This window comes from Mastigoproctus giganteus, chromosome 12 (genome assembly GCF_048544385.1).
Source record: "Mastigoproctus giganteus isolate SK-2022 chromosome 12, ASM4854438v1, whole genome shotgun sequence".
In the NCBI taxonomy this organism is placed as follows: domain Eukaryota; kingdom Metazoa; phylum Arthropoda; class Arachnida; order Uropygi; family Thelyphonidae; genus Mastigoproctus; species Mastigoproctus giganteus.
In genome coordinates, this window is record NC_143586.1 from 62,508,196 (window position 1) to 62,535,952 (window position 27,757).

Genomic DNA, 27,757 nt, shown 5'->3' on the forward strand with positions numbered 1-27,757 from the left:
AGGTAAGAATTTAATCTCTGCAATTATCTTAGATTTCCTGTTTTCTGTTGTAACGGCAATTCAAAAACTTAAAAAAAGTAAATACTTTAGAACCAGAATTTGCACATTGTAATTGTATTATTGGTAATTGTAATTGTATTATTGGCATTTGTAATATTCTAAAATATTCACATTTGTAACTCTTTCTATTTTCTGTTTCCCCAACAGCTTGGTCTGATGATGGGTATCGGTAAGATACTTGAAACGTCACCTTAATGTATTATCAAGATGATACAGCCCAACAGTTGGCTTTTCTCCAGCCATCCTCCACACCCAGGCATAATCAGTTGGGTTTCCATCTCTCTGGATTGGTGCATTCTTTAAAGTTTTCCCCAAATCAGAATGGAATCGTTGCCTTCTGGAAGAATAAGGGCTCTTAGCCACTCTAGCTGTGGGCTAAAAGTTGGTTGATTGGTTAGTTGAGAAATTATTGGAGCAAGCGCTGCCGAGGCTAAAGTGGAGAAAACTTTTGTGATATTAATTCTAATTATTTAATCTTTGTTTCTGGTTGCAGACTGGAATTTTAATTACCGTAAATAAAGTTTTGTAGTATTATTTTAAGAGATTCATAAAGATGAACCCAGCCCTTGGACAAAAATGCCACTTGTTGAGAAATTGGAAACAACTGAAGCAAGAAGCGTACAGAAAAATCTTAAAAATCTACAAGAAAATTTCCCGAAAAGACAAATCTTATATTGAGCCACTTACACCAGCATAACTGATAACTATATAAACTTCAACTTGTTCAAATATCATAGCATAATTTTTCATATTCAATGACGCTAATTTTGATTTGGATTGCCTTATGGACTGAAGGAAGTTCTGAGATTGAAGGAGAGACAAATGCATCCAAATCGCGTTATTGTGCGATGTGCTGTAATTGTCAACTGCATCATAATCAACAAAACATGGTGGAACAATTCCTTTTTGTCCAACTTCGAAGAAATAGTTTTTATACCCCGTATATAGTTTCAACAAGATGATGCAGCTTACAATGGATTTATTTCGTCAAGAGTGGTCCGACTCTTTTTACCACCAAATTAAGCAGAGTTCAATGAACTCATGTTCAGGTGCCGCCCTACCTTACACATATACCAATGCCCTCATGGGTAGCACAGTCGAAAGATGAATTCAAGTCCTGTCGATGACGGGAGAAATTTTTATGGGCCTTTTTCACAACGTGTCTGAGTTAGTCGATCTCAGGCGAGGGCAGCATGGTTTTTCCTCCCGGAAACTCTCTGCTTCCAGCAAACAGAAAATGTACCATAGAACATAGAAAGGCAATTTAGCTAATGCTCCTAAAACCCAACAACAACAACAACCAAATATCTATTTATTTTTTTCCATCACGAATAAAAGTCATTCAGACGATGAGAATTAATCTAATCATTGAAACTTAAATTCATAAAATTTTAAGAATTTTTTCTTCAAGTGAGATAAACTCTTGCGTGTCATGTCTAGCTGAATAAACCCAAATATTTGCTTTCCGGTTAGAGTTTATAGCGTCTAGAATTTATTTAAACGAGATATTCAAGGATCTCTCGTAGGGACCTTCTTCAGTGCAACTTTTCAGTCATTTTCTCTGGTATTTAAAGACATTTCAGATCGTCTCAGAATCTGCAGCGCTCTAATCACGTGACCCATTACAGGACACGCACAAATACCCCAGTTCCCAGAAGAACCAAGTGTGGTTTGCTGCATTTCCGTCGCCCTCACTACCACTAAATCCTTCCAAGCTATATTTCCGAGACTGGCATTTACTTGGATCGATAGAGTTCATGTAATTGATGCTAAAACTCCTCGGAGACATTCACGAAAATTGTTAAAACGTGGTACTTCCTGAATGTTCTTAGAAACTTTAACTGCCCAAGTCCCCCTCCTGTCCAAAGCGCATTACTTAGAACCAACTAGGATTTCAATCACTATTTATCTTTCACCGACCGTTGTCTATTCTTTTTTTTTCTTTCTTTCTGTTTTTCCGTACTGCTGGCACGTGCACAAGAGTCGGCAATGCCAAATAGAAACAGGGGTTTAACCAGGTCTGTAGGGACGGTAGACGCTTACATGTTGCTAATCAAAGTTGGTCCGAAGGCAGCTTTATCCACAAAAGGCAGAATCATTTAAGAAGCTTTGAAGTCTTGATCGGTACTTTGCGATTAGTGGGCTTACGGATGAAAGGAACGCAAGTCGGATGAAAATTCTGTTTGATTGAGTAATCCAAGAAAAAAGAATACTTCCTTTGCTCTTCTGTGTTTTGAAGTTTATTAGTAACTGTCTACGTTCTTGATTAAGGAGTTTTTGACTTAATAAGGCAAAAACGCTTTTAGAGAATTGGAAATCCTTTAGTTGATTAAATACAAGACTATCCTCTGGGAGTTAACTTTCAAATTCGATGTTCTCCCATGTCGTACCAACCGTCTTTATTGGTAAAGTTATTTAGGTGTTTTTTTGTCTCCAATCGGTTTCAATTCATTTAATTCCATTCTTCCGGCTAACCCCATTATTAAAATACGTTTCTTGGAAGTAACCGTAAAAACAAGAAGAAGAATCCATTACTGCTAGAAGCAGAGTTACTAGTTCCTAACAGCGTTGGACTTCCCAAGTGTCACAGCACGTGTGACGTAGCAAAGAATGGACGCAAACGAGGCCAAGAGAAGGATCCAAAAGTAGGTCGACCTCCCACAGAGGATCAACGTTATTCAACTCGACAACGAACATCTATAATACGCCCAAGACACAAATTAATCCCTAAGCGTTGATACATAACAGCCTTCGTTGTATTAACATTGCAGAACAGACACAATTTTCCCTAAAAATCTAAGATTATTAGAATGAGCCTGGTATTTCTTAGGGAAAAAAATAATCGATTATGTTTTTAAGGATGTTGGATTATAGAAAAGTTTGTCCAAAGACAGCGAGGATTTCTTTTAGATTCGATACATTTTTCCACGATGGTGTCTTAGCTGCTATAATTCCTTACGACTAGTTTAATTAAGGAGGCGTGTTATTTAGGAGAGATACATGATTAATTCACTGGGATTTCTAAAATATATTCAGCTTAATTGTTAATTTAGCTTTCACTAATTAAATCTTTGACAATTAACAGAAATGTAGCGGATGCTTTAATTGATTCAATAAAACCCATTTCCATTAGCATGTAATCACATACTCCACGATCGAGCTTAATAAACACGAACTCTGCTAATTCCTAACTGTTTAATTAATGGAGATAATTTAAACTAAATTTTCTGAAATGTAGGAGAATATTCTAAGAAAATTTCTCACTTTTTAAAGTATCGCTGGAGGTTGAGTACAAGTTAAGACTTCTTTGATTGAACAAAGAAGATATTTTTATTAAAGTATTTTATGATATAGCAAGTTTATGCCAATCACCTACCTGGAACCTGTAGAAGGTGCCATCGGCCTTCACGGTGAGGATGTGATCCTCAATGGGAAAGAAATAGCCCTGGACTGCCATTAGATGTGACAGGTGCAGTGCCTCCGCTGAAAAAGAAACGAATTTAAAATTCATTTGAAGCTAGATATTCTAAAGTTCTTTAGGCAGTTAGAGAAAGTCTGAAATATACTTGGATTATAAGTGGATTATATTCTTATATTAAGAATTTAAATTCCTTTTTTATGCAGCTTCTCAATAACCTAGTATGCATAGTAATTTAGGATTAAAATCCATTCCCAAAATAAATAAACTGTCCTTTAGAACACACACAGACAACTGAATTGGAACGTTAGGCGCCAACTCGGCGTTCTGATGGGCGTTTATGAGTTTAAAGAGAAGAGTAGGGTAGATGCCCTCGAAGGAATTAAAATTGGGAGCCCAGCCAAGGTCTCAGCAGCCCAACTCAACGCCAGAGCTCACTCTTGTGCATCAGGCAACACAACGGCAATCTTCAAGGAAGAATGCGCTATTCCCAAAGGAGGTGATTATTATTGCTGATAAGGAAGGCACCCAAAATTGAATTTTCTGACCTTGAGTGAGGGAGACGACTGTAGAAAACGGTAATTTCCCACCTTGTGCACCCTCTATAGAAGTGTATTAATGTTTACAATTTACAAAGAGATATATTTGACTCCTCGTGGTCTTAGTTGCTTGGACCTTTATTCTAAAACAACCGAAACATAATCCCCAGTAAAAGCAGTATAATGAAAGGGGCCATATCAATGCATTTGCAGATCCTTTTTGAGCCTTCGGAATTCAAATTCCAGAAAATTTCAATTTTCCATGGAACGTTTTTTTCTTGTATGTAATATACATTTATTTGAATGTTGGAGAAAATAAAAAAAAATAAAAAACATTTTGCATCGGCCGGGAATCGAACCCGGGCCGCCCGCGTGGCAGGCGAGCATTCTACCACTGAACCACCGATGCTATGTGCTTTTTGAAAGATTCCTCCTTTGTAAACAGAAACTCCAGTAGTAAATGTATATAATTATACACTATAAATAAATGTATTTATAATGTATAATTATATATAATAAAAAGCTCTTATAAATGTATTTTCTTATTTTAAAAACTATTAAAAAAATGCTATTTTACTTCTATCTCTAATTTAAGTAGACTTTAAATCTCAAGTCTTGTCTGCAGAAACATCCAATTATAGTATAGCACCAATGGACCCGAACCACCGGAGGCTACTTTGGAGAGTTCTGCTCCACTTCTTTATGGACAAGAGAAACCAGTTTCAGTGTCTATCTGAAAGCTACAAAAGAGAAAACTTTTGTAACTTTGGTGTAGCATCGGTGGTTCAGTGGTAGAATGCTCGCCTGCCACGCGGGCGGCCCGGGTTCGATTCCCGGCCGATGCAAAATTTTACATATTATTTTTTTTTATTTCTACAACTTCAAATTTTTAACTTTTATATGTTAAAATGGGCTTTCAATATTACTGTAGTGATTCAAATTAGTGTAAAGCGTGATGGCTTTCTCTTGTTTTTCGGCGAGTGTACCAACTGTGCTACCCACAAGGGCAGGGGGGTCTTGTCTAACCGATCTGATAGATTACTGTGATTCAGTGACCAAGGAACTGAATGCAAAAAATAATTTTGACATCACATATATAAAAGCACAAATTGGAGCAGTGTGGCATTAAGGGCAAGTTGCTGCTATGGATAAAGGGATGGTTAAGTGGAAGAACACAGAGAATGGTTATCAATGGGCACTGCTCTTCGTGGACTAATGTTATCGGTGGAGTTCTCCAGGATTCAGTGCTGTACTCATTGTTGTTTTCAATATTTATTAATGACATTGATGAAGGTATATCAGGCTTAATGTTTGCAGATGATACAAAGGTTGGCAGGGTGAGTAATGACGGTATGATACTGCAATAAGGTTTAGGAAAATTAGGCCAATTGGCTGAGCAATGGCAGTTGAAGTTTAACATTGAGAAATGCGAGGTACTGCATATTGGTAGCAGTAATCTCAGAGTTACTTAACAGCTGTGTGGAACTACACTTAAAGTAGTTGAAAATGAAAAGAACCTGAGGTAAGAGTGCAGTTAGACATGAATTCTCTGAGCAGTGCAGACGCGCTGCCAGGACAGCTCATGGGGTTTTCTGAATGATATACAGAAACTTTGCTAGCATGGATAAGGAGGTGAGTGTCCCTTTATATAGGCCATGGTTAGACCGCATTTTGAATATTGTATAGAGATATGGAGGCGTCACTTCAGGAAGGATGTAGATCTGCTGGAACGAGTGCAGAGAAGGGCAACCAGATTGGTGAAGGAAACAAAAGGATGCTCATATTTAGAAAGGCTTCACTTCTGCAAACTGCAGCGTCTGGATACTAAGCACCTGCGGGGTGATTTCATTGAGGTGTTTAAAGCCCTGAATGGATTGAGCAAGTTGAATGTGAATGGCATTCTTCCTCTTGCTGCGACTACACGAGGAAGCACAAATTTAAGTTGAGGAAGGATAGTTGCAGGAAAAATGGCCGAGGTTTGTCTTCAGCCAGCGAGTGGTTGATTACTGGAATAGTCTTCCATTGCGGAAGTGGATAGTTTGAATAAATTCAAGGAAAAACTGACAAGTTCTTGGAAGGTAAGAATGGGTGAAGTGTGTGATTTTTTAATGTAAGTTTGCTTTCTTGCATAATTTGCCATTCCTACTATTACTACTTTATTCGTTACAGGTCACTGAAGTACGTCGGATAACAAGTGTTCTCACCTGACTGCTTTTGTTTGTACAATATTCTTGTTTTAGATATGATGATTACTGTCGCCCCCGAATAGCCTGATTAAGTCATTCATTTGCTCAATTTTCCTTCCAAACGACTCCAGAGAGCATCATAAGGTATGATTACGAACTGCTGGGCTTCTAAATTCCTAGCACATTTCCCAGAAGAATAACGGTCTTCTTTCTCCACTGATGTCAGCGAATATTTTCTGTTCTCTTTCGCAGTTGAATGTGACACACACAAGTTTGCGTTTTTCCACCTGACCGTGCTGGATTTTTTCCATTACGCTTCCTCCAAGTGACGCGATTATTTCCTTCCGTTTCTTGTGCTGACATCTGATTATTCGTCCCTTGACTGACGTTCCAAGTTCACGCAAGAACAGAAGCGCCACGCATCGGGAAGACAAGCTGACATTTGTGATTTCATAGAAACTGTTGCAGTAATTGCGCACGAAATTTGTCCACGCGAGTGTGCAAATAGAAGGCTACTGACAGTGAGTGAAGAGCTCGTGGTGTTCCTAAGCGCCCTGTCGTTAGAATTGTAATTCGCTCAGAAACCGCAACAGCCAATATTCAACGATAATGGTCCAAGTTGGCCTTGACCCGGTGAAGGTGACTGGCAAGGCTACTGCAATCGACAAAGGTTATTAAGTAACAAGAAAGATTTAACGAATACATGTGTACGATGGTGAATCAAATACGTAAATAAGGTAAAATTGACTCTGCAGTAAGTTTAAAATTTTGTTTATATACTCCCATCTGTATACTCCAACTACTGACGAGCTTTTTCATTTCATCAGAGAGGGACTGGGCGTTTACAATGTACACTGAAGCAATGAAGGCTATCAGGCACTACTATATGAAGTCTTTAAATTGTGCGTATTCCACACTTACTGAACAAATAATTAGAAACCTTTATTCAATATCTAGTAGAGCTACCTTTTCCCGATTTTTTTTTTTTTTTTAACGAAAACCCCAAACACGAGAGGTATTAGAACCTATAGTACTTAGTACCCTGCTTGGGTTGGAGGTTGAGAAGACGAAAGAAGACATTTGTTGACATTGGACTTGAACTTCTGTAGACTGTAATTTTCAGGAAAGACATACGAAGGAAGGTTGTTCCAGAAAACGGCAGTTGAACGAATAAACGAGGAAGATGAAAAGTTGATTCTGTGAGTTTGAAGTTGGACAGTAAATGGATGATGGCTGGTGGTGGCACATGTTCGGACTGTTTTGAAAGAGAGAGCGGGAATTATAGAAGACAATTCAGAAGAACAGTGCCCATGGAAGTATCTGTAGAAGAGGCATGCAGTAGAAACAGTGCGTCTATGAGAAAGCGAGTGGAGAGACTCTGTTAGAGATGAATCATTAATTAACCTAACTGCCCTCTTCTGAATGGAATCAAGAAGCCTGAGAGAGGTTCTGGGGACACCACCCCAGATGTGGGAACAATATTCCATGGCAGGGCGGATTTGCGATTTATACAGAGTGAGCAGCTGTTTGGAAGAAAAGTAACGCCGAGAGTGAAAGAGAAAACCAAGTTTTTTAGATGCAGAGGAAGCAATATTTGTAATGTGCTTGTGCCAAGAGAGAGAGATTAGAAGTCAGGGTAATCCCCAAAAGAGATATATCCTTTTGCCTAGAAATCAGAGTGTCACCAAAGATAAGCATAGGAGCAGAAGAATCTTTTTGCGAGATATAAGACAAGACTGAGTTTTAGAAGGATTGAAATCAACTAAGTTGTCTTTGCCCCACTGGAGAATTACCTGGAGATCGGCATTTAAGGAATTGGTAGCGGATATTCGAGAAGTTGAAGCTGATTGAACAGGGTAAGGTTTCTCAAATTGGAAAGTGGAATGCAATGTGCTATCATCCGCAAAGCTATGGATTTGATTTCCAGTCAATGGAAGAAGGTATTTAATATACAAGAGGAAAAGAATGGGGGAAAGAACTGAACCTTGGTGGACACCAGCATTAGTGTAGAAGTTAGAAGACAAAGAGCCATCTACCATCATCCTCAGTGGGCGATCAGAGAGAAAACTGGATAACCAATTAAAAAACAGATGGAAGCTGTTTAGAAGACCTTGTTTAGTTTGAGAACAAGTGGAGAAATACCATCAGGACCTGGAGCTTTCTTAGCATCAAGATTATAGCCTATACACGTCGTAGCAGATTCCACTAGGTGAGGGAGTCTAGCTACAAATTTGGCAATTATTCTATCAGGACATTTATCACCTGTTGTATTGTGGTCGGTAGAGAACTGTGAAGTCGAACTGTCCTTTCCAAGCATATCCCAGACATTCTCGACTAGATTCACACCTGAAGAATTAAGTGGCTTGCCAGGACAAATGTTTCCAGGAACATTCAGATATACAATTTCTGCATGATAGATAGTTTTGTTGTCTTGAAGGAATCCATCGCAATCCGGGTAAAATTAAGATTTTCAGAGTGAATTTGGTTTGATACGACAGAAAGATATCCACTGGATATAACGCGGCTATTTAACGGTATGAGCGGAACCATTAACAAAAGAAGATATTCCATACCATGATACCAGCTCCAGCCGTTTGGGTGGTGGACACAAGACAGCGGCGATTTGCATTTGCCTACCGCACGTTTAATTATCTGTTGACGCCAATTGCAAAAGGTTTCTAATTTTTTAGCCAGTGAGCGTATGATCAGAGTGCGTATTCTGTGGGATAAAAGACCCGAATCTCTTGGAAAAGAGTACTAATATCCCTCAAGCGAAACCACCTAATCGATCGCTGTGTGGAAAAAACACCCCATAAGAGTTATGAAGGTTGCGCCTTTATATTGCAGCGCAGGCATCGAAATTATTTTAAAATTTAGTGCATTTCTTTATTTAGTTTTTTTTCTTGGGGTAGTTTTGGGCCCTCCAGTGACAGAGACCGGCTTTAAGGCTTGGGCTTAGACTCCCAATAGCTGCGCTTTATTCACGAGTTGACCAAAAAGGTGATTCCTTTTTGGTCAATAGCATCGCCAAAAAGGTGAATCCTATTTATTTTAAAATCAACTGGAAGAGCAGCTGTTTTGAGACTTAGTGGTCACTTGTTTGCCTACATGTGGACGCTTAGTAAACTTATGCAGATTGGTGAATAACCTTTCAACCCCTTCAGATATTAATAACTCGAATGATACGCTACTGTACAGTAGTGGAGTGATCACAAAGATAGGACGCAATTTTTAAAGTAACCTTCCACTGCCAATATTGACAACTTTATATCGCAGAAAGTATGATTACTCGCTAAAATGCGTGGTAATAAGCACAGAAGGGCACTTATATCCGTGGAAAATGAAAATTCACGTTATTCATCGAACCCACCCACTCTCCCACTAAAGTCTGTTTAAATATCAAAGTGACAAACGTTTCATTACTCATGATTAATTCTGTGAAATACCAGTAAACTTCAGGAGAGAATAATTTGCTTTAACCTCGCATTGCAAGAGTGACACGCCCTTTCTTTGTGAATAGCTCATTTACAACAAGTGCTTCGAGGAAAGAGCCTATTTGGGAAAAGCGAAATGCTTTGTTTGTTTAAGTTTCATTAGGACATTTTGATTTGATACGCTATTTATGTGAACCTCGGTAACCCATAGTAACCATAAGCTCTGTTACATACACAAAAGCTCGAATGAATAGAAGAACAGAAGAATCGATATGTCAAGAGCGTCATAATGATTAAAGTCCAACGCACTTCTCTTTTGTGCTGCGTGAAGATTCGTGGATGAGGTAACTGCATTATGGTCATTACGATCATTCTTCACTTGCAAGTTATTTCTTTGTATAGGGGAATTCAGCTAAACGATGTCAGATTCTATTCACGCATATTTGATACACTTACAAGGGTGTTTTTGTAGGATATTAGGCGCATCAGTGACTTAGACCATATTGCTGGATGAAAAATCCGACTTTCCGGGAGAAAACACCATGCACCTCTCGCTCGAGACCAACTAACTCATCCACATTATGAAAAGGACTCATAAAATTATCACGTCATTGAGGGGATTCGAACTTGGGTATTTTACACCCGCTGTGGGAAGGACTTTGATTATATCCACTGTACTACTCGCGAGTACACAAGTTCAGGTGAGGTTTATTAAGCTTTGATTGGAGGGATTTGTTTTGGATAATTCTGTTTTCACACTCAAGGGAAATAAATGAAGGTACTGAAATTTATGTGCGTTTATCGTTTCATTATAAAAACTTACTTTGGTCTTCCACATCCATGTTTTTCATCATCCAAGCAATTAGGTCCGAACCTGAGATAAAATAAACACAACGTATAATTAATTATTTTATAATAGGAGTGCTGTTACAGTATTTAACTAGCAGTCTATTAATAAATATAGAATTATGCTTGTCAATAAATATAATCGATACATCTTTATTGCGATTTGCCTTGGTATTGCACTACCTCAAAGAATCGAGTAATCTTAATTAGATTGAAATGAGCCAGAGAAGTGCTGTTTATTTGAATACCGAGGGTTCTCCATCTTCACAATGAGTTGCAGTATTCTACTACTTCAAAGAGCGTCCTCTGTTGGAACAGGGCATCGAGAACCAGCCAGGCACTGGCCCCTCTCTCTCCTACTCCTCTCTTATTATTAAAATTAAATCAAACTAATGCTTATTATAAAGGTACATCATTCATGATTCTTTTACCACTTTCAGCAGTTTAAAATAAAGACCGGGTTCTGTTGGATGGCTACGTACTTATATTTAGCAATGTTAAAAGCAAAAGTCAATGAATGTCAAAAGAATTGCTTTCGAAGTTTATTATACACACACCGCTAGGCTGACAGAGAGGGGAGAAGTCCATCTAGAAAATATGTAGAAACAACACGCGATCCTGTACTATCATGATAACGAAACACATGAAAATAAGGTCTCAAGGGGTTAAAACAAATGCTCCGATACTGCCTATCGATTTCCATCACGTTTACACAGAGGCAGAGAGAAGTGAAGATGCTGTGCAAAGAGAGATAGTCGAAGCTCAGAGGAGAGTTTACGATTCCCTCTCAGTTCTCTCGCTCTTCTGACCCTACCCGTCTCCTATACCTTCCGTTTTCATTGATGGCTAATCGTAACTGACAAAGTGTACGCAGTTAGGAAGCAAGAACGGATGACATATGACCCCTTCGAGTATACATTAAAAGTTCGCACGGAAACTTTCCAATAAGTTTTAGCACAGAAGATGCAGCTCGATAACTATGTCGTTGAAGGGTACAAAGAGTAATTTTTCTTTCCCTAACAACAGAGGCAATCAATAGAAAGTTGGAAGCCCTAAAGAATAGCTCATATCTCTTCGAATTGGTCGATTGATTCTGTCAGCAAATGAAATATCATAATCAATTATAAAAAGTATTATTGTTAATTACTGTTGCTATTTGGGGCTTCCCACTCCAAAATTCGTCTTATCCATCCAATTGAGTTATATGCTGGTATTATTCGATTTTTTGACCTCTGTCTACATTTGAAATCACACCAGACTTAAACCAGATTAAAATTAGAAATTATAACAAAACTTAAATGAGTTTAAATGGAACAAAAACCAATGTTTTCTTTAACGATTTTTTTTGTCTTACCTGTGGCACTCTGGAGAAAATACGATAAAAGCTGATATTTATTTAGATAAACGGTACGTGCAGAAAATAACCGAGCTATCTGAATTCCAAAGAGGTCATATTGTGGGTGCACGGTTAGCAGGGTTACTAAAACCGCTAAATGTTTAATGTATCCAGAGAAAGTGTATCGAAACCGATTGAAAGAGACCGCCGGACATTGAAAAGGGTTGTACCCCGAAAACATAAAACCAAAAATAACTGCAGAACTTAATGTGAGTCTCAGCAATTGAGTTTCTATCATAACAGTTCGGCGAGAACTTCATAAAAGTGAAATTTATGGCAGAGCTGCTATTGGAAAGTCACTCGGTACTGATGGTAATGCTAGAAAGAGGAAGGATGCAGTGGTGTAAGCCATTTTTGCTAGTTTTCTGCCAAAATATCATAGAAGTGAGCACATGATGAGAGTCTAGTGAATCAGTTCAGATCCAGAGAGATTGTGCAAGGCTCACAGAATAGAATTTTTCTCAGCATGGCCTGTGCTTGATACATGAGAAAATGTTTTTACAGGAATGGAATACAATTAAATAGAAGGGGCGCAAGAATATTTGTTGATGCCATCGAGGCAGTGTTAGGCGAATAGGAAAACCCTTGAAGGGGTGATACACAGGCTAATAGTTTAACAGTAGTTACTACTTGTTTCCCACAACCAAATCCACTCTCGAAGAACGATGATTTGATGGTGAGAGAACATTAAAAGAATTATGACAAAGGACTGGGTGGCAGTCAGCCCAAATGCGTTTATAAACGTTTCCAACAAGTTTCTACGAGAGATTTCAGTGTGTAGCTGGTTCAGGCGATAAATTTGGAAAATATTAAAAAATATATTTCATTCTAACATCTGTTTTTTTTTAATTAACTTAATCGTGCTACTTAATTATCAAACATTATAAATAATGACCATTGAGTTATCTCGGTAATTTTTAAAGAAAAGAAATTTTTTATTTTTAGTTTCTTAATTTTACTTTCGCATTTTCACTTCACGTTTATGATCCGAATTTTTTTATTTTTTTAGAACTTACATTTAAAGTGAAGGCAGGCACGTGAACAAAAATTCAAACGAAAGCCGAGAAGTCATTAGCATTGATCAAAAACAGCAGCAAACATTCGAACAGAACGAAGTACTTTGGAGGTTGTGAAATACTTGAGTTTACCGTGCAAATTGATCCATCCCTCACCCACAGATTCCAACAGCGCTTTTAGTCCTTAAGTTAATTAAACAGCAAACATTAAGGGATAATTGATAAGGGCTGTGGGGTAAAAAAAAAAAGTCTAGTCAAGTAGCAACGAAATTTTCGATTATTTTAGATGGCAAATTAAAATTTAAGAGTAAAATGATCATATATAGAACCATAATTCTTTAATTCGCAACTTTATTGAACCATGCAGAGATTGCAAAGTCACTTTTAGCATCAACGGAACCAATTTTACAGAGATATCGCACTCCCCACCAAATTCTATGAATAGCATTGAATAGAACTGGAAAAATAACCACCATGACCTTTAACAAGGCTTCAGCATTTATTGCTTATGCTTACGATTTTGCACTATCGGAATGATGCGGTCTTCAGTGATCGATTGAATGTTTCCGCTTATCTTATACAAGACGCATGAAAAGGTTGTAAATGGTACTTTGGGTCACCCGTTGTTATCAGAAAAAAAAAGTCAAACACGCTTGGAGTTGTTCCAGTCTCCAATGTCTGAATGCATTTTTCATAAATGCAAGATTCGATTATCTCGCTTATAACTGCGTATTCGTTTTTCTTTTTTGTTTCATTTTCAACTCGCAAAGCTATCTTATCTATCAAAGCAGTAGACATCATTAATTTTTCAGTATTTTGCGTATATTTTCTCCAAAAGGCCCATTTGAAATCATTCAGAATGTTTTTAATTACAGCATAAACATATTGAGTACACTAGTTCCATCTGGAGATTGCTTTATGTGTTGAGCCCGTTAACCACTAACTATAAACACCACTAACCAGAATCTAGCGATGCTACTTACCTGTGAAAACACTGGGAATCTTTGACATAAAACTTTTCACCGTTTTCACAGGAACTCCATGCTGTTCGTCTTGCATTTTCTGAACTATTTTTTCCATCTATAAAAAAATAAAGAGAAATTTAATTCAGTCATTCATCGAAACTATAATATCAAAAACTACTGAAGGCCTAAAATCATAAAAAAAATGAAATTTCCATGAAAGCATTTTATGATTACAGAAAATTCCTCAAGGTCTCCTTTTATGTACAATAAGAAATATTCTACGCATTAAAATCAAAAAATGCATAGAATATCCTGTTTATCTCAATATCCTTTTCATTCTTGAATATTACGTTCATCCTCAGGTCAGAATATTCAATACCTGCTTATAAGAACATCTTTCAAATACGCTGGTGTCCAAAAGTTAAGTTATCACCATTTTTTTATTATACACAACTGCGTACATTTTTACATGAAGTTTAACTTCGTTTTGTCATTAATATGCAGATATTCAGAGACGAGTAAAGCTTCCTTTTCAAGATCTACTAGAACGAAATTACGTAATTTAACATGATTAAAATGTAACTCCAAAATACGATTTTAAGTTTCCAGTACATGCAAATTATGCGGGCTATAAAAGTGCGCACTACAACAGCATCACTAATATTTAGTTCGAATATCCCTCCCCCACGACTGGAGAATTTTAACAGTCGGATTTATTCATTTAGGATGTTTGATACCCCCTAATCGAATAAAATATTGACGTTTTCTATACAGCTGGTTGGGTTCATTCCCCGGTTCTATCACTATAGCTAATACTATCATATTATTAATGAAAATTGGAAAGAACAACGACCTTAGCTCAGAACTCAAGGGAGACTCCACTACCGTTGACATCATTATCCTCTTTAGGCTACTTTTAAATCTGATAATTTCTTATCTAAAGTTTTCTTACTACACAAGAAAGTGTTTAATGTTGAATGAGATTAGATAAACAGCCTTCTTCCCCTGAAAAGTAGATTATTGCGTGAGAGATACATGTTAAATTGACCAGCTTGGGTCATCTCTAATGATTCCACCGCTACCATGAAGTGGATCAGTGAGGTACATTCCTTTCTACGGCAGAAAAATCACTCTTGTTGTAATCTTTATATCGAGGCAACAAGACTGATTGTTCTGATGGCCCACGCCTAACTGGATATATAGTGTCCTTCTAACATTAATATACAAACATGTGAGAAACCAGCATTGAGCCTGCTCAAACCATTCAAGGCCATATACAGCTCAATCGGTACCTAGTCCCCCCAGACGCTGCATTTGAAGAACTTAAGCCTTTCTTCGTAAGAGTACCCCTTTGTTCCCCCTCACCAGTCTTGTTGCTCTTCTGTGTACTCGTGCTAGCAACTCTACATCCTTCCTAAAATGAGGTCTGCAGACCTGTACGCAGTACTCAAAGTGTGGCCTGACATTGCCTTATACAAGGAGATAATCACCACCTTATCCCTACTAGCAAAATCCCTATATATCATTGATAAGATCTGCTCTGGCAGGCTGTATGTACTGCTTAGAAAACTTCATATCTGACTGCACAATTACCCCGTGGTCTTTTTCATTCTACACGACTCTGAGTGTAGTACCACACAGTTGGTACGTTTATCTTGGGTTACTGCTACCCATATGCAGTACTTTGCATTTGTCAATGGTAAATTTCAGTTGCCACTTCTCAGCCCATCTGCCCAACTTTTCTAGATCCTATTCCAGTAGCATTCTGTCATTAACAACCCTGCCAACCTTTGTATCATCTGCAAACTTCAACATTAAGCCTGATATACCTTCATCAATATCATTGATAAATATACAAACAACAACGGGCCCAACACCAAATCCTGGAGGATCCACTAATAACGTTAATCCACGATGAGCAGTGTCCATTGATTACCACTCTCTGTCTTCTGCCATTCATCTATCCCCTTGTCCATAGTAGCAACTTGCCTTTAATGCCATACTGCTACAATTCGTACAGTAGTTTTCCATGTGCAACAGTATCAAAAACTTTCCTGAAATCCAAATATATGATATCAGAATTATTTTTTTTATCCAGTTACTTTGTGACCATATCATAGTATTCAATCAAATTGCTCAGACAAGACCGCCCCTTAACAAACTCATGCTGTGTCTGAATCATTACTGCAATATTGTCTAGATGATCCTGCAATGCTTCTTTAACCAGGGACTCCATTATTATCCCCGAAACAGAAGTTAAACTAACAGGTATGTAATTACTCGTGTCACCCTTTTATCACCCCTCTGTGAATTGGAGATACATTTGCACATATCCAGTCCGTGGGAACCTCCCCTGAGTCCAAGGATGCTCTCATAATTATGGCTAAGGATTTGCTTGCTTCCTTTGCTGGCTGCTTTGATATAACTGGATAGATCTCATTCACACCAGGTGCATTTCTTCAGTTTGTCAGCTATCTGAGCTGGACCATCAACAGTCAAACCATCGATATCAAGTGGACCAATCTGTTTCACCCCCTTCCTTCTAGAGTTTATATAAGTAAAGACGTCTTTGCTGTTTTTCTTTGTATCCTCTGCCAAAGATTTCTCGTAATCTGTCTTCGCCTGCCTAACCTCATTTGTGACTTGATTATAGACTAGTTTATATCTACCACAGGCTTTTGTGTTGCCTGATAATTTATATGTATCCCATGCATTTTTATTCTCTGCCACTAGTGTCATTAGTTCATTTAATATCCATTTGGGCCTAAGGCTTGAACAGTATCCCATGGTAAGAAAAGCCTAGTAGCTTCGGATATTAATTCCTTGAATGCTTCCCATTTAGAATTTGCTGTTGCATCATCAGTAGGTCCCATTGTATAGAATTTAAAAACTGCTTCAGACCACTGTAGTCTCCTTTACGAAAGCAAAAACCCTTTCCTTTACCCCTGATGGTAGTTTCATCTTTAAGTAAATCCCATATCAATACACTGTGATCACTGTCACCCAGTGGTTCCTTTATCTGCAAATTCTTAATGCAGGAATAATCACTGCCGATAATCAGATCAAGAGTATTACTCTCTCTGGTTGCCTCTCGATCACGTTGCTGTAGAAAACAATCATCCAATAAATCCCCAAAAGTCTTGCTAGCGTGCGAGTGACCAACTCACAAGTTCCAATCAATATCTGGGAAGTTAAAATCCCCCATTATAAGACATTCTGATTTACTGGCCCACTCTATTTCTCTGCACAATTGTTCGTTGTACTCATCAGAGTCACACACTCTCACTCTCCTACTCTCCTACATATAACACACTCCTACTCTCATTTTCCCTTTCCTAGTGTTCATGTCACACTAAACTGACTCAACATTGCACTGTCCACCCATGTCAACTGGATGCACTTCCTTAGATTTTGTGTTTCTTAACTAACAGCATAACCTCTCCTCCCTTCCTGTCCTGTCTATCCTTTTTGTACACATTGTACGCCCCAAATTCCAATTCTGCATTCTTTATATCTGTGTGACACCAAGTCTCTGATATCTCAACAATATCAGCCTTTGATGTCTTGACCAACACTTCAAATTCATCAAATTTATTAACTATGCTCATAGTATTGGTGTACATGCAAGTATACATGCACCTGTTCTTACTCTTAGTTACCTTAACACATCCCATATTTACTTGTTCCATGATGACTCCCAGAAGTTCCTGTGTATTCTTAATAGAAAACGTACTGATACATTAGATACATTCTCTTAATCCGGCCCTGCTCTTTTTATAATATCGCCATGGCTAAATAACATTAACTATTTCATCATTTTGAACCTAGAACTCTATTTAGTTCGTTTTAAAAATAATGTGACTCTATACCTTCCATTTTTGATTGCATAAAATTAATTTTATTGCTAGATGGCATAGAAAATCCAGTAGCAAGCATTTTAAAACTTCCTGGGGTGGTATACCTAATGATTAAGCAATTTTTTAGAGAAGCACATTTCAGTAAATATTTAGCAAAAACATCTGAACTTATTTACATTCGTAGCTATTTATAACGACTATCTTCTCCTTCCATCCGTTTTTGCACCAGCAGGATTTAAAATGCTTGTAATTCTCACAGCAGAACAAACTTGCCTTCTTAACGAGTTGCCCTGGCATTGCATCACGTTGAATAGATGTTGTAGTAGGGTTTTAGGAGCATCACCAACTAAGACCATATAGCTCCATGTATACTGTCTGTAAATTGCGTGTTCTGTGGTCGATTTTCTGTTTGCTGAACGAGGATAGCATAGTTTTTTCTCCCGAATTTTCTGAGAGGAAGAACCATGCTACCCTCGCCTGAGACCGACTAACCCAGCCAAGTTGTGAAAGAAGGCCAATTAAATAGAGGGCTTTGAAAGCTGCTTTCGTATACAGCATGGCAGCTCACATTGAACAACTTCTTTTGCCTGTATGTCGCCACAAACATCTGTGTAATGAAGAACCCGTTAGTCCTGACTCACCAATTAGCAGACTCATCTCTTAAACAAATGACTAATTAAACTGGAAGAAGAAATTCCATCTATTTAGAAAACACACTACAAAGTATTTTAAGATTTTTATTCAGCATTGAAAAATTTACAGCAAAAATATTAAAATGATTAAATCTTAATAACTATACTGATTTTTCATCAAAATATTCTCCATGAGTTTTTGTCACTGCCTTAGATAGACGTGGCATGCCAGCAATTAATCATATAAGTGTCTTCGCTAACATTATTCCAAGCGATCTGCACGGTTTCTCAAAAATTTTGTCAGCACGGGCAGACTTCATGGACTTGACGGTCTAGATGAACCCATAAAAGCTTTGTTGGGTTTAGTTCAGGCAACTGGGGTGGCCACCCCGGAATATACAATACCTCCTCCTGTTATTTAGTTGCTAGAAAGTCCTTGGACAGCTTAGAGCTGTGCTTCGAGTCAATGTCTTATAATATAATATTTCTTCCACAAAGTTCAAGATCAGAGGATATTGTATTATGTTCAAGAATGTTTTTATAGCTTTCTTTTCTTAAAATTTCCTCAATTCTGACGATGTCAGCCACTCCAGAAAAACAGAAACAACCCCAGATAATGATGGAATAACCACCGTGCTTGACTGCAGACAATAAACACTGTGGCACAATTTTTCCTTCAGTTGATCTTCTCGCACAAAATCTCCGCTTGGATCCAAAAATTTCAAATTTTGATTCATCCGTCCACAGTACACTATTCCACTCTTCAGTTTTCCAATGGTGATGGCTCTTAGCCCAAGCCAACCATTTCTTTCGATTTGCCGGTTTTAATAAGGGTTTTCGGACCGCTACATGACCATGAAGTCCTGCTTGTTTAAGACGAAGTTTAACAGTGGACATAGACACGGGAGTTTCTATGTTCCTATTGAACTCAGCTCTGAATTCAGGTGCAGTACGTCGCCGATTGCGTTTAGAAATCAGTGTTATGGTCTTATCTTGTGCTCATACATAGAACTTACACCAAACACTCTTTCGGAATGACAGGTATTCGATTTTATAAGTTACAGCTCTTACTCCTCAATTTATATTATTGCAAAACACCCTAGAATCATCTACAACATCCGTCCAGGAAACTTCTACAATGTCCTAGCACATTTAGAAATCTTCTACATCGTTCTGAAATATTCTAGAAACTTCTTAAATATTTCCTTAAACATTATTTAAGTTTTTTGATTTTTATAGATAATAGAGAATCTTTTAATAAAAATTTAGCAAAAAAAGGTTGGTCCCATTTTAATAGAAACTTTGAAAATGAAGAAAAATGAAACGTGTACCACCAAACTTTTAGGTGGGGCTGTACGTGAAAGTGAAATCCAAGAAACTGAAACATGTTATTCTTACAGACAGAAACAATAAGCCGATTCTCAGTATCCTACATAGCACATCACCCCAATTCTAAAACTGGTACAATTCCAAACATTGGATGATCTGGATTATAGGGACAAAAAAGATTCTCGTGTCGGATTCAGTGTTATCTTGTATTTGTGTGTTGATAAACGCGTATACAAAGATGACATCCTCAGTAAACGACTAGTGCTGTTCCAATTCAAAAATCACAAGAGAACTGTGCAATTCCATTCTTTTATATAAGTATGATAGCAAATCCCTGCTCCAAAATGGTTTACGAAGAAATAGGCTTACAATGTTTGAGGAACAAAATTGGAATCTTACTGAAAGCAGATGTTGCTTGCTGTAACCATAAAACATGAAAGAAGGCTGTGCATTGAGACCGAACTTGTAAACCGATTTACTCTACCAATTGCAGCACAAGGGAAGAACATAAAACCCCAGATGACGCCAGGGATGTTTTATAGGTCGAACGACGATGAAAACAGCCGATTTTCCAGTTGATATTGTACAAACTAATCCGTTTTTTAAATAATTTATTTTTGTGGAAGATTGATATTTAAAAAAAAACTTCCAGATTTGAAAATATATTTTCTTTTATGTGTTTAGTAGCTTGTTAGTGAGGATGGAATACTACGTAGCTAGGTTGAAAATGCCAACTGAATTTTATACTTTTAAAAGCAGCAGAGATCTCTTGGTCCCTATCGTCATTGCGCTCAGGGGCGGATCTAGGTTCTTGGAAACCCAGGGCTAGCGTTCTTAGTGGGTCCCTTTTAGGTATTAGTATAATGTGCATGACACAATCAGTTAAATCAATATGGTCACTTCCTGAATAATATAATCGGTCAATTAAGAGGAGCGATTAGCCCCTCTCTCTTTAATGTTATTTTTGTTACTTTTATTACTGGGTCTGTACTCAATATTTTAGGAACATATTTTAGAACGTTGTTATAGGCTATGAAAAGTGGGAGCTTGGTTCCACCAGGGTCGTGTCAGAGCAACTGCAATATCCACTACCAATAACATTCTATTCATGAAAACCTCGCAATTTGTAGAGGATTTTGGTTAAAAAGCTGCTTCAAGGACGAAATAATCGTTATTCATTTAAAAATTCGAATGTCAAGAGTGTCTGAATGTACTGTAGGTGTCGTAGTTTTAGGATCATAAGGGACTAAGGCCATATTGCATCGTGTATACTGTCTGTAAATTGCGAGTGTTCTGTGGTCGATATTCTGGATGAAAAACCACAGTTTCTGGGAGATAAAACCAATCTACCCTCGCCTGAGATCGACTAACTCAGCCACCTATTAAATTTCCTCTCGTCATTGATGGGACTAGGACTCAGGACTTTTCCACCCGGTGTGGGGAGGACGGCGATTCTACCAAACAGTGCTGCCCACAAGGGTGTATATACTGTCAATAATAAATAAATAACGTTTTGCAAATTAATAATAATACCCTAATACAAAAAAAAAATAGTATTTGTAGCCCCTGGACTCGAGGGGGCCAAGCCCTATTGACCGTGCAAATCAACCTTATACGTCTCTTTCCAGTTGTAATTTAATACATGCATATCTAGAATATGATTCACTTTTAGGGGGCCCTGTATTTTCGCCACTATTCGTGATCTTGAGGAGATGGAGCGAACAACTCGCAACGAAACCAAGTCCAATTGAGTTTATTCTCCTCTTATGAAAATAGCAAATACAGTAAATGTTTTCCTTTTTCGTTTGAAGATAGGTATAATATGGTTTGCAAAGAAAAAAAGTTTGTTTTTTTCGTTGCTCGCCACGTTAATTTCCTGTACAATATCGTGGACGAAGTTTCGATCGATAATTACGGCAGTGCCAAACGAGGACATCCGGAAACGTTTTTAGCAGAAATGACTTTTTTTTCTGTCCAATATTTTTGATGCACTCTCTGTTGCAAAAGGGATTAAACTTTGCATAAGAAATTCTTCAGTTAATCGAGGAACCCTCTGGCTATCCTACAGGTGTTCAGGATTGCGGCTTTCTCTGGTTACATGGGAGGACTATTGCTGTTAAGTTCTTATGGAGGCTCTTTGGCACCATGTCGACTGTTGAGGCACTGATCGGGATGGCCATTACTTGTTGTATATGCCACATCTATTTCATCTCCTGTCTTAAGTCTGTGTACTTCTGATCTTTTGCTCATAAATTTTCTGGAGGTTGCTGGTGTTGGGAACCGCGTTGTTGATCAGGTAGGTAGCATTTTCTTCTTAACAAATAAAACTTTGTTCGTGAACAAGTTCTTGTGATCGAAGTGATCTTTTGGGATGGTGATATTGCAAAGATAGCTGTCTTAACTGAAAATGTAAAAGAATACCACTTTTAACAGGTTTTAAGTGCTTTATTACCTTCACACAACACAGGTTCCCTACACATCGTGTCGATAAATGAATACCTTAGATCTTTCTACAGAAATAACATCATTCGACCTCTTAATAGGCATGAAAATATCGTCAGGAAACTCACCAAAGGCCACGAAACAGTTAATATTCTGAATTAAACAAGTTCTTCTGACCGAAGTTATCTTTTGGGACGGTGATATTCTCATGAATTGCCTTTGCCGTTAGTCCCTTTCCCCTCTAAATATCGAATGACTGCATGGTGACTGATTTTGTCCATCTTCCCTCATTCAAAAAACTTTGTTGACTTCAGGAACTCTCATTAAAAAGAGACTTTATTGAAACTGCATGAAACTTGGTGGGTTACTATTTGAAGTGTTATACATTAAGTACAGAAATTTTTAACACTGTAGCACTACCCTTTCATACTGTCCACGAACTTTTCAAACTCCCCTCGTAGAATGGTTGGTTTTGTTAGAAGCCATGAGTCCATATCCGACAAATCACTGATCGTAGTCTACTCGTCATTGATAATACCCATTCTAGATTATGCATCGGGTGTCTGGAAACCACAAAGTCCCAACTCCTCTGTTTCACAAATAAAATCACATACCACACCAAAGATTATAAAGACATATGCGATGTCTTCAAACTCAACCTTGCTGCAACAGAAGAATTCGCTTGTTTATCATTGTATTAAAATAATCTTGTTCTAAATTCCATATTTGTAATAATTTAACATTTATCTTGTATCTGCGTGAATATGGGGGATGGTCCTATTATTCACTATATATCTTTATATATGTAAATGGTTTTGGTGGCTCATTACTGGGATTCGTCTGTGCATCACCACTTACATAAACAAATAAACAGTTATCTAATTGGAGAAAAATTTGTAGAAAATAGAAGGAATCATTCGGCGTATTGAGCAAATATTATCAGAACCTCGCTGTCGCTAATAAAATTCATAGCCTTTAGAGAAGAAAAGGATCAATAACTTCTTCAGTGTTCTTATAAAATTCTAATGAACACTTCTGGCTCGTTTAAACCAGATTAACAGTCCTAGCAGAACCTTCAAAGCTACTTTCCTTTGAAGGAAATCCTGTTAGCCAGATGCCAGCAGAGTGTGAAGCTAGCGAACATAATTAGCATAGTTCTGCAAGCAGGCAACCCTCCTTCGCTGCAGACATTATCGTTTTACTTAGACTCACTTTGGCATCTCCTCACACGGCGAAAATCCTTCTAATCTACAAGCCAAGCACGAGAACATCCCGGGGAAGAGCTGAAGTCGATCAGAGAATGAGCAAAAGAGGCTGCAACATTTGACCTTTAGCCCCGTTAGTTAGTTGAATAGCTTTGTGAAATTCTCTACTACCTTTAATTACCTTTCTTGTCTGAAAGCGGCTGCATCGAAAGGTATCGAGTGCGATTTGGAAACGAGGTCATTTTCCACTTTAGCGTTGACTTGCGAGACCAGTTGATTACCTGTTTACTATGGATGCTGTCTGCTTATGGAAGAGATCCGATTGTAGATACGAAACGTAGATGCTTTAATTGGCTTGTTATGATAAGCAGAACTTTGTTGTAATTTACCAACGTTATCCTGCTTATTCTGAATAGGATACTCAGGTAACAAAGAGGATAACTGATCTGATTGTAGAGAACTTTTAGCAAATAGTTTGTTTCTGATAGGAATTCGTATCTATCAAGGTATGTGTAAAGAGAGAGGAAGTGTGGGATTATAAAATTCAAGGAGACTTTAATGAGATTAAATTTCCTGACTGCAATATTTGACTCTTCAAATCACAACTTGGTAATGGTCTCTTCTCCAGTGCAGACTTGTTCTCCTGGGCATTCTCAACCTCGTGTTGTTTGGTATTACAAGAATGCAAAATGAGATGATCTGCGAGATTTATTTTCTTCTTTCTCTTGGTCGGTTTACCATACCAAACAAATTCTAATGCCTCCTTTTCCAACACAAGGACATTAGAAGAATTAGAACAGTCTTGATGCCAAGTCTCCTAGTCCTGATTGCATTTCATTTGTTCTCAAAACCTGTGCTCCAGAGCTTGCTCCTGTTTTGTTTCTCCTTTTTACATTTTCTTATTCCAATGTTTTTCCTTCTGCAACGAGATGTGTTCATATTCATCCAGTTCCTAAAAAAGGGTGACAAATCCCTCCAATTATCGTCCCATTGCACTTGCCTCTGCTCTTTAAAAAGTAATGAAGAAACCCCTCAACCTTTAACTATTATAAGATCATGAAACTTTCGATCTAATCAATTACTGACAATATGAATTCAATGAGTGTCAATCCACTGGTGTTATCTTTGGCTTGTATTACTCCTTAGAGAAATTCTATGGAAAACTTCAGTGAAATTTAAACTCTGGTTCTTAACATTTCAAAGGTTATTGATCATCTCTGGCATGAAGATCTTCTTAAAAAAAGCTTTCATCACAGGGTCTGCCTTCTGTTTTTTCTTTTTTTTTTATTCCAGGCAGGTGGCGAATTTTCTTTCTGAACGAGTGATAGTAGATAGCTCCATGCCTTCCAACTTCTGAAATAATATTGGTGTTCCCCATGTTTCAGTCCTTTCTTCCACTTTTTTTCATTCTTGCAGTTCAATATTAATTTCAACTTCTCGAATACCTACCATCAATTCCTGAAATTCCGATATCCAAGTAATTCTCCAACGAATGAAAAATTACTCAACTTCAACCCTTCTTCAACCCAACCCAATCTTGTTTTATTCTCGCAAAAATAGAGTGCTGCTTCGGTAACATTGAAATTTCTAGACCATATCACATATCTTTATTGAGGATTACTCTTATTTCTAATCTTTAATGGCATAAACACATCCCAAAAGATCACTTCGATCGCAAGAACTTAGTATTTCTATATTCAGATGGAGAGCGCTGTTTCTTTGAATACTAAGCTACATGTATTTTATAAATGATGAAGCTTTTTAAGCTCTGTCACATGCAAATTTACCCTTCCTATCTTTCCTGTGTCGTATGCAAATTACTTCCATCCTTTCAAAATCTTTCACTCTCAATTATTTAATCTGTGCTGAAGCATCTTAAGAGGCTTCAGCACAGATTACGCAAGAGGGCAGCAAGAATTCTCATCTCCAAAAGTTAAAACGATGGATGCGTCCATCAGTGGATGCGTGTTTTTGAGGCTGACATTGCGTTACTTAATAAAAGTCCGCCAATGTCATAAAAATAGTTCGAGTTGGTCCCTGGGTCTGGCGAATCGCCATTAGAACCAACAGACTGTTTCGTTCTCATTTTGCTAGAGGACGAAGTCGACGTAGACTATCATTAGTGCCATCATGGCAGACCACTTCCTGGTATTAAATTCCATTTGTGTTTTCTTACTAATCCAATCCACCCAGTCCCTCGCGACTGGATAAGATTGCAGTCTCCGTGGAGATAATAAAACTTTTCATAATAACCAATCGGACAGCGGAAGGAAGCCAGCGACTGTACCTAAGGATGTACCACAAATCACGTTGTGCTTAGAGTTCCGAAACTGAAACATCTGAAATGGCAGCCCTTGAAGACGTATGGTAACTTAATACATCTTAAAGAATAAAGAAGGAAAAAAATACAAGGCCTTGTAGAAGCCTATATGGGCTTACGAAGGACATCTTATCTATTTAGCTTGGTTGGATACTGCTTGGTCGTAAATACTTCAATTTTTTTAACAATCGAACTCAAAGATTATTTAATATAAGAATAAAGATTATCCATTTGTACAAAACAGACCAGCAGCGAAGTTCAACAAGAGAAGAGAATATTGGAAGAATTGAATAATTTATTTCCGACATCAGTCTTTATTTTTCAAATCAAGATGGGAGCGTGGTTGTTTATTGAAATAAGAAAAGTCTTTCCATTCAAGAATTATATTAGTTTTTCTGTGAATATTTAATACTTTCAAAGACGAGTCCTAATAACTTGATATCATTTTCTCTAAGTTCACTTCGAAGCTTTCAAATTTTATTAAAAACTATCTTGCGTGCGTGTGGACGATTGTTTTTATTTTCCAGACAGCTCGTTTATTAAACAGAAGAAGGACAAATGCTGATATGGAGACACACGTGTTTCTTGTCTGTCTTTTACAGCTAATGTGACAGAAATTATTTAATTTTTTTAGGGGATGCTATTGAGTTGTTTCGGGATGAATTGCAAAATGAAGCGAACAGAAATGTTGGCTAACTTTCATTGGATTGTTGTTGAATATGAGTAGAGAAAGAGACTTGGCATGTGGAGGAAAGAGAGAGAGAGCGAGGAGCGGAAAGAGAGGAAGAGATAGCAAGAAGAAGAGAAAAAAGAAAGGCAGGACAATATAATGATAATGACAAGTGGTTTTCTTTTCAGGAATGGTTCTATAGGTAGTGTGTAAAGTTTCCCAAAGAGTGGGCAGCCTTGATGTATCTCTCTGGAGTACGGCAAGGTGCGGGTGGGTGGTCATTCAGTTTCAAGCAGAATTTGGCTTCTTTGCAAAGCAGATGGATTGTTTGGATGATGATGATGATGTAGGGTTCATATAATTACGCTTTCAGAGTTTCGAAAAGGTATTCCTGTTGGCTATTTTCAGTGGAGATGAGATAGGCAGAGTACCATAGTACCATTTAACAACAGAAAGCAAACATTGAAAAGAGAAGAATAGAGGCAGACAGATAGATAGAAGTGGAGACAGAGAAAGAGACAGCAAGAGAAAGGGGGAAAAGAGAGAAAGAAGGAAACAGAAAGAGAGAAAGAAGGAAACAGAAAGAAAGAAAGAAAGAGCACCTTATAATAACAGAAAGTAAACATTGAAAAAAACAAAGAGAGAGAGAAGAACAGAGACAGATAAATGGGTAGTTTTTAATTTCAGTTATTTTTGTTCCTTTTTTAATTCGTGGATTTATTTTTTTCTCTGTATTGTAAGGATATACTAATGGGATTTGTAGGGACAATCGAAAATACCTCGGTGGTTCAACAGATGTCGGTCTGATAAATCACACTGATGAAGGCGTTGAATAATCTTTAATTTTGGAGTTAAAACTTCTAAGTAAAATCTTTTAAGGGTTCTGTCAATTTATCAATAAAACAAAAAAAAGAAAAAGAGCTTATACTATAGTGATGTGATGATATGGAGATAAAATAAAATAAAAATAAAGTAACCTGGAGAGGTAAAAGAAAATTTTGGATCCAAAAATAACCCTCAACCTTTTTGTCGAGGAGAGGAGGGAAGAGTTCGAGTAACAATTGTGGCAGTCATAATCTTTAATATAGATGCCATTAAGTTCTGCACACTATCAGACTCCATCTGGAACATGGAGTTTGTCGGCAGAGGTGATCTGTGGTGACATCAAAGTCGTTGACTTTCAGTCACCATCTGATGCCTTAGCAGACATCACAAAGTGGTAGCAAAGTGGATATAATCACAGTCCTCCCCGGATGGAAAAGAATTCGGTTTGAATCCCATCAGTTACTTAATTATTGAATTTTTAAAATTGCCCGTTTCCCTTTCTCATCCTGTACAGTAAATAAAAGATTGGGTTTCTAACTTTTGGATAACCCCTTAAGTTCGAGGCTTCAAATATAGTAATTCTCATATTACCTATTTGTTTATAGACAAAAAAACCC

The 27,757-nt window shown here is 37.6% G+C and overlaps 1 protein-coding gene and 2 non-coding genes across 4 annotated transcripts in view; 1 reads left to right on the top strand and 2 right to left on the bottom strand.

Annotated features, from left to right (window-relative positions):
• Positions 1-27,757, bottom strand: part of LOC150077105 (regulator of G protein signaling 7-like) — a 154,381-nt gene that overhangs the window by 20,783 nt on the left and 105,841 nt on the right. Inside the window, exons 2-4 of one of the 2 annotated variants that reach the window (XM_090386691.1) lie at positions 13,879-13,975; positions 10,461-10,511; positions 3,437-3,543 (exon numbers count right to left, since the gene is read on the bottom strand). In XM_090386691.1, the coding sequence (XP_090242817.1) occupies positions 3,437-3,543; positions 10,461-10,511; positions 13,879-13,975 (255 nt within the window). The remainder of the gene's footprint in view (positions 1-3,436; positions 3,544-10,460; positions 10,512-13,878; positions 13,976-27,757) is intronic. The other variant, XM_090386692.1, reaches the window with a different exon arrangement.
• Positions 4,356-4,426, bottom strand: TRNAG-GCC (transfer RNA glycine (anticodon GCC)). Its single transcript has one exon. It is a non-coding gene; the product is annotated as a tRNA-Gly (tRNA).
• Positions 4,792-4,862, top strand: TRNAG-GCC (transfer RNA glycine (anticodon GCC)). Its single transcript has one exon. It is a non-coding gene; the product is annotated as a tRNA-Gly (tRNA).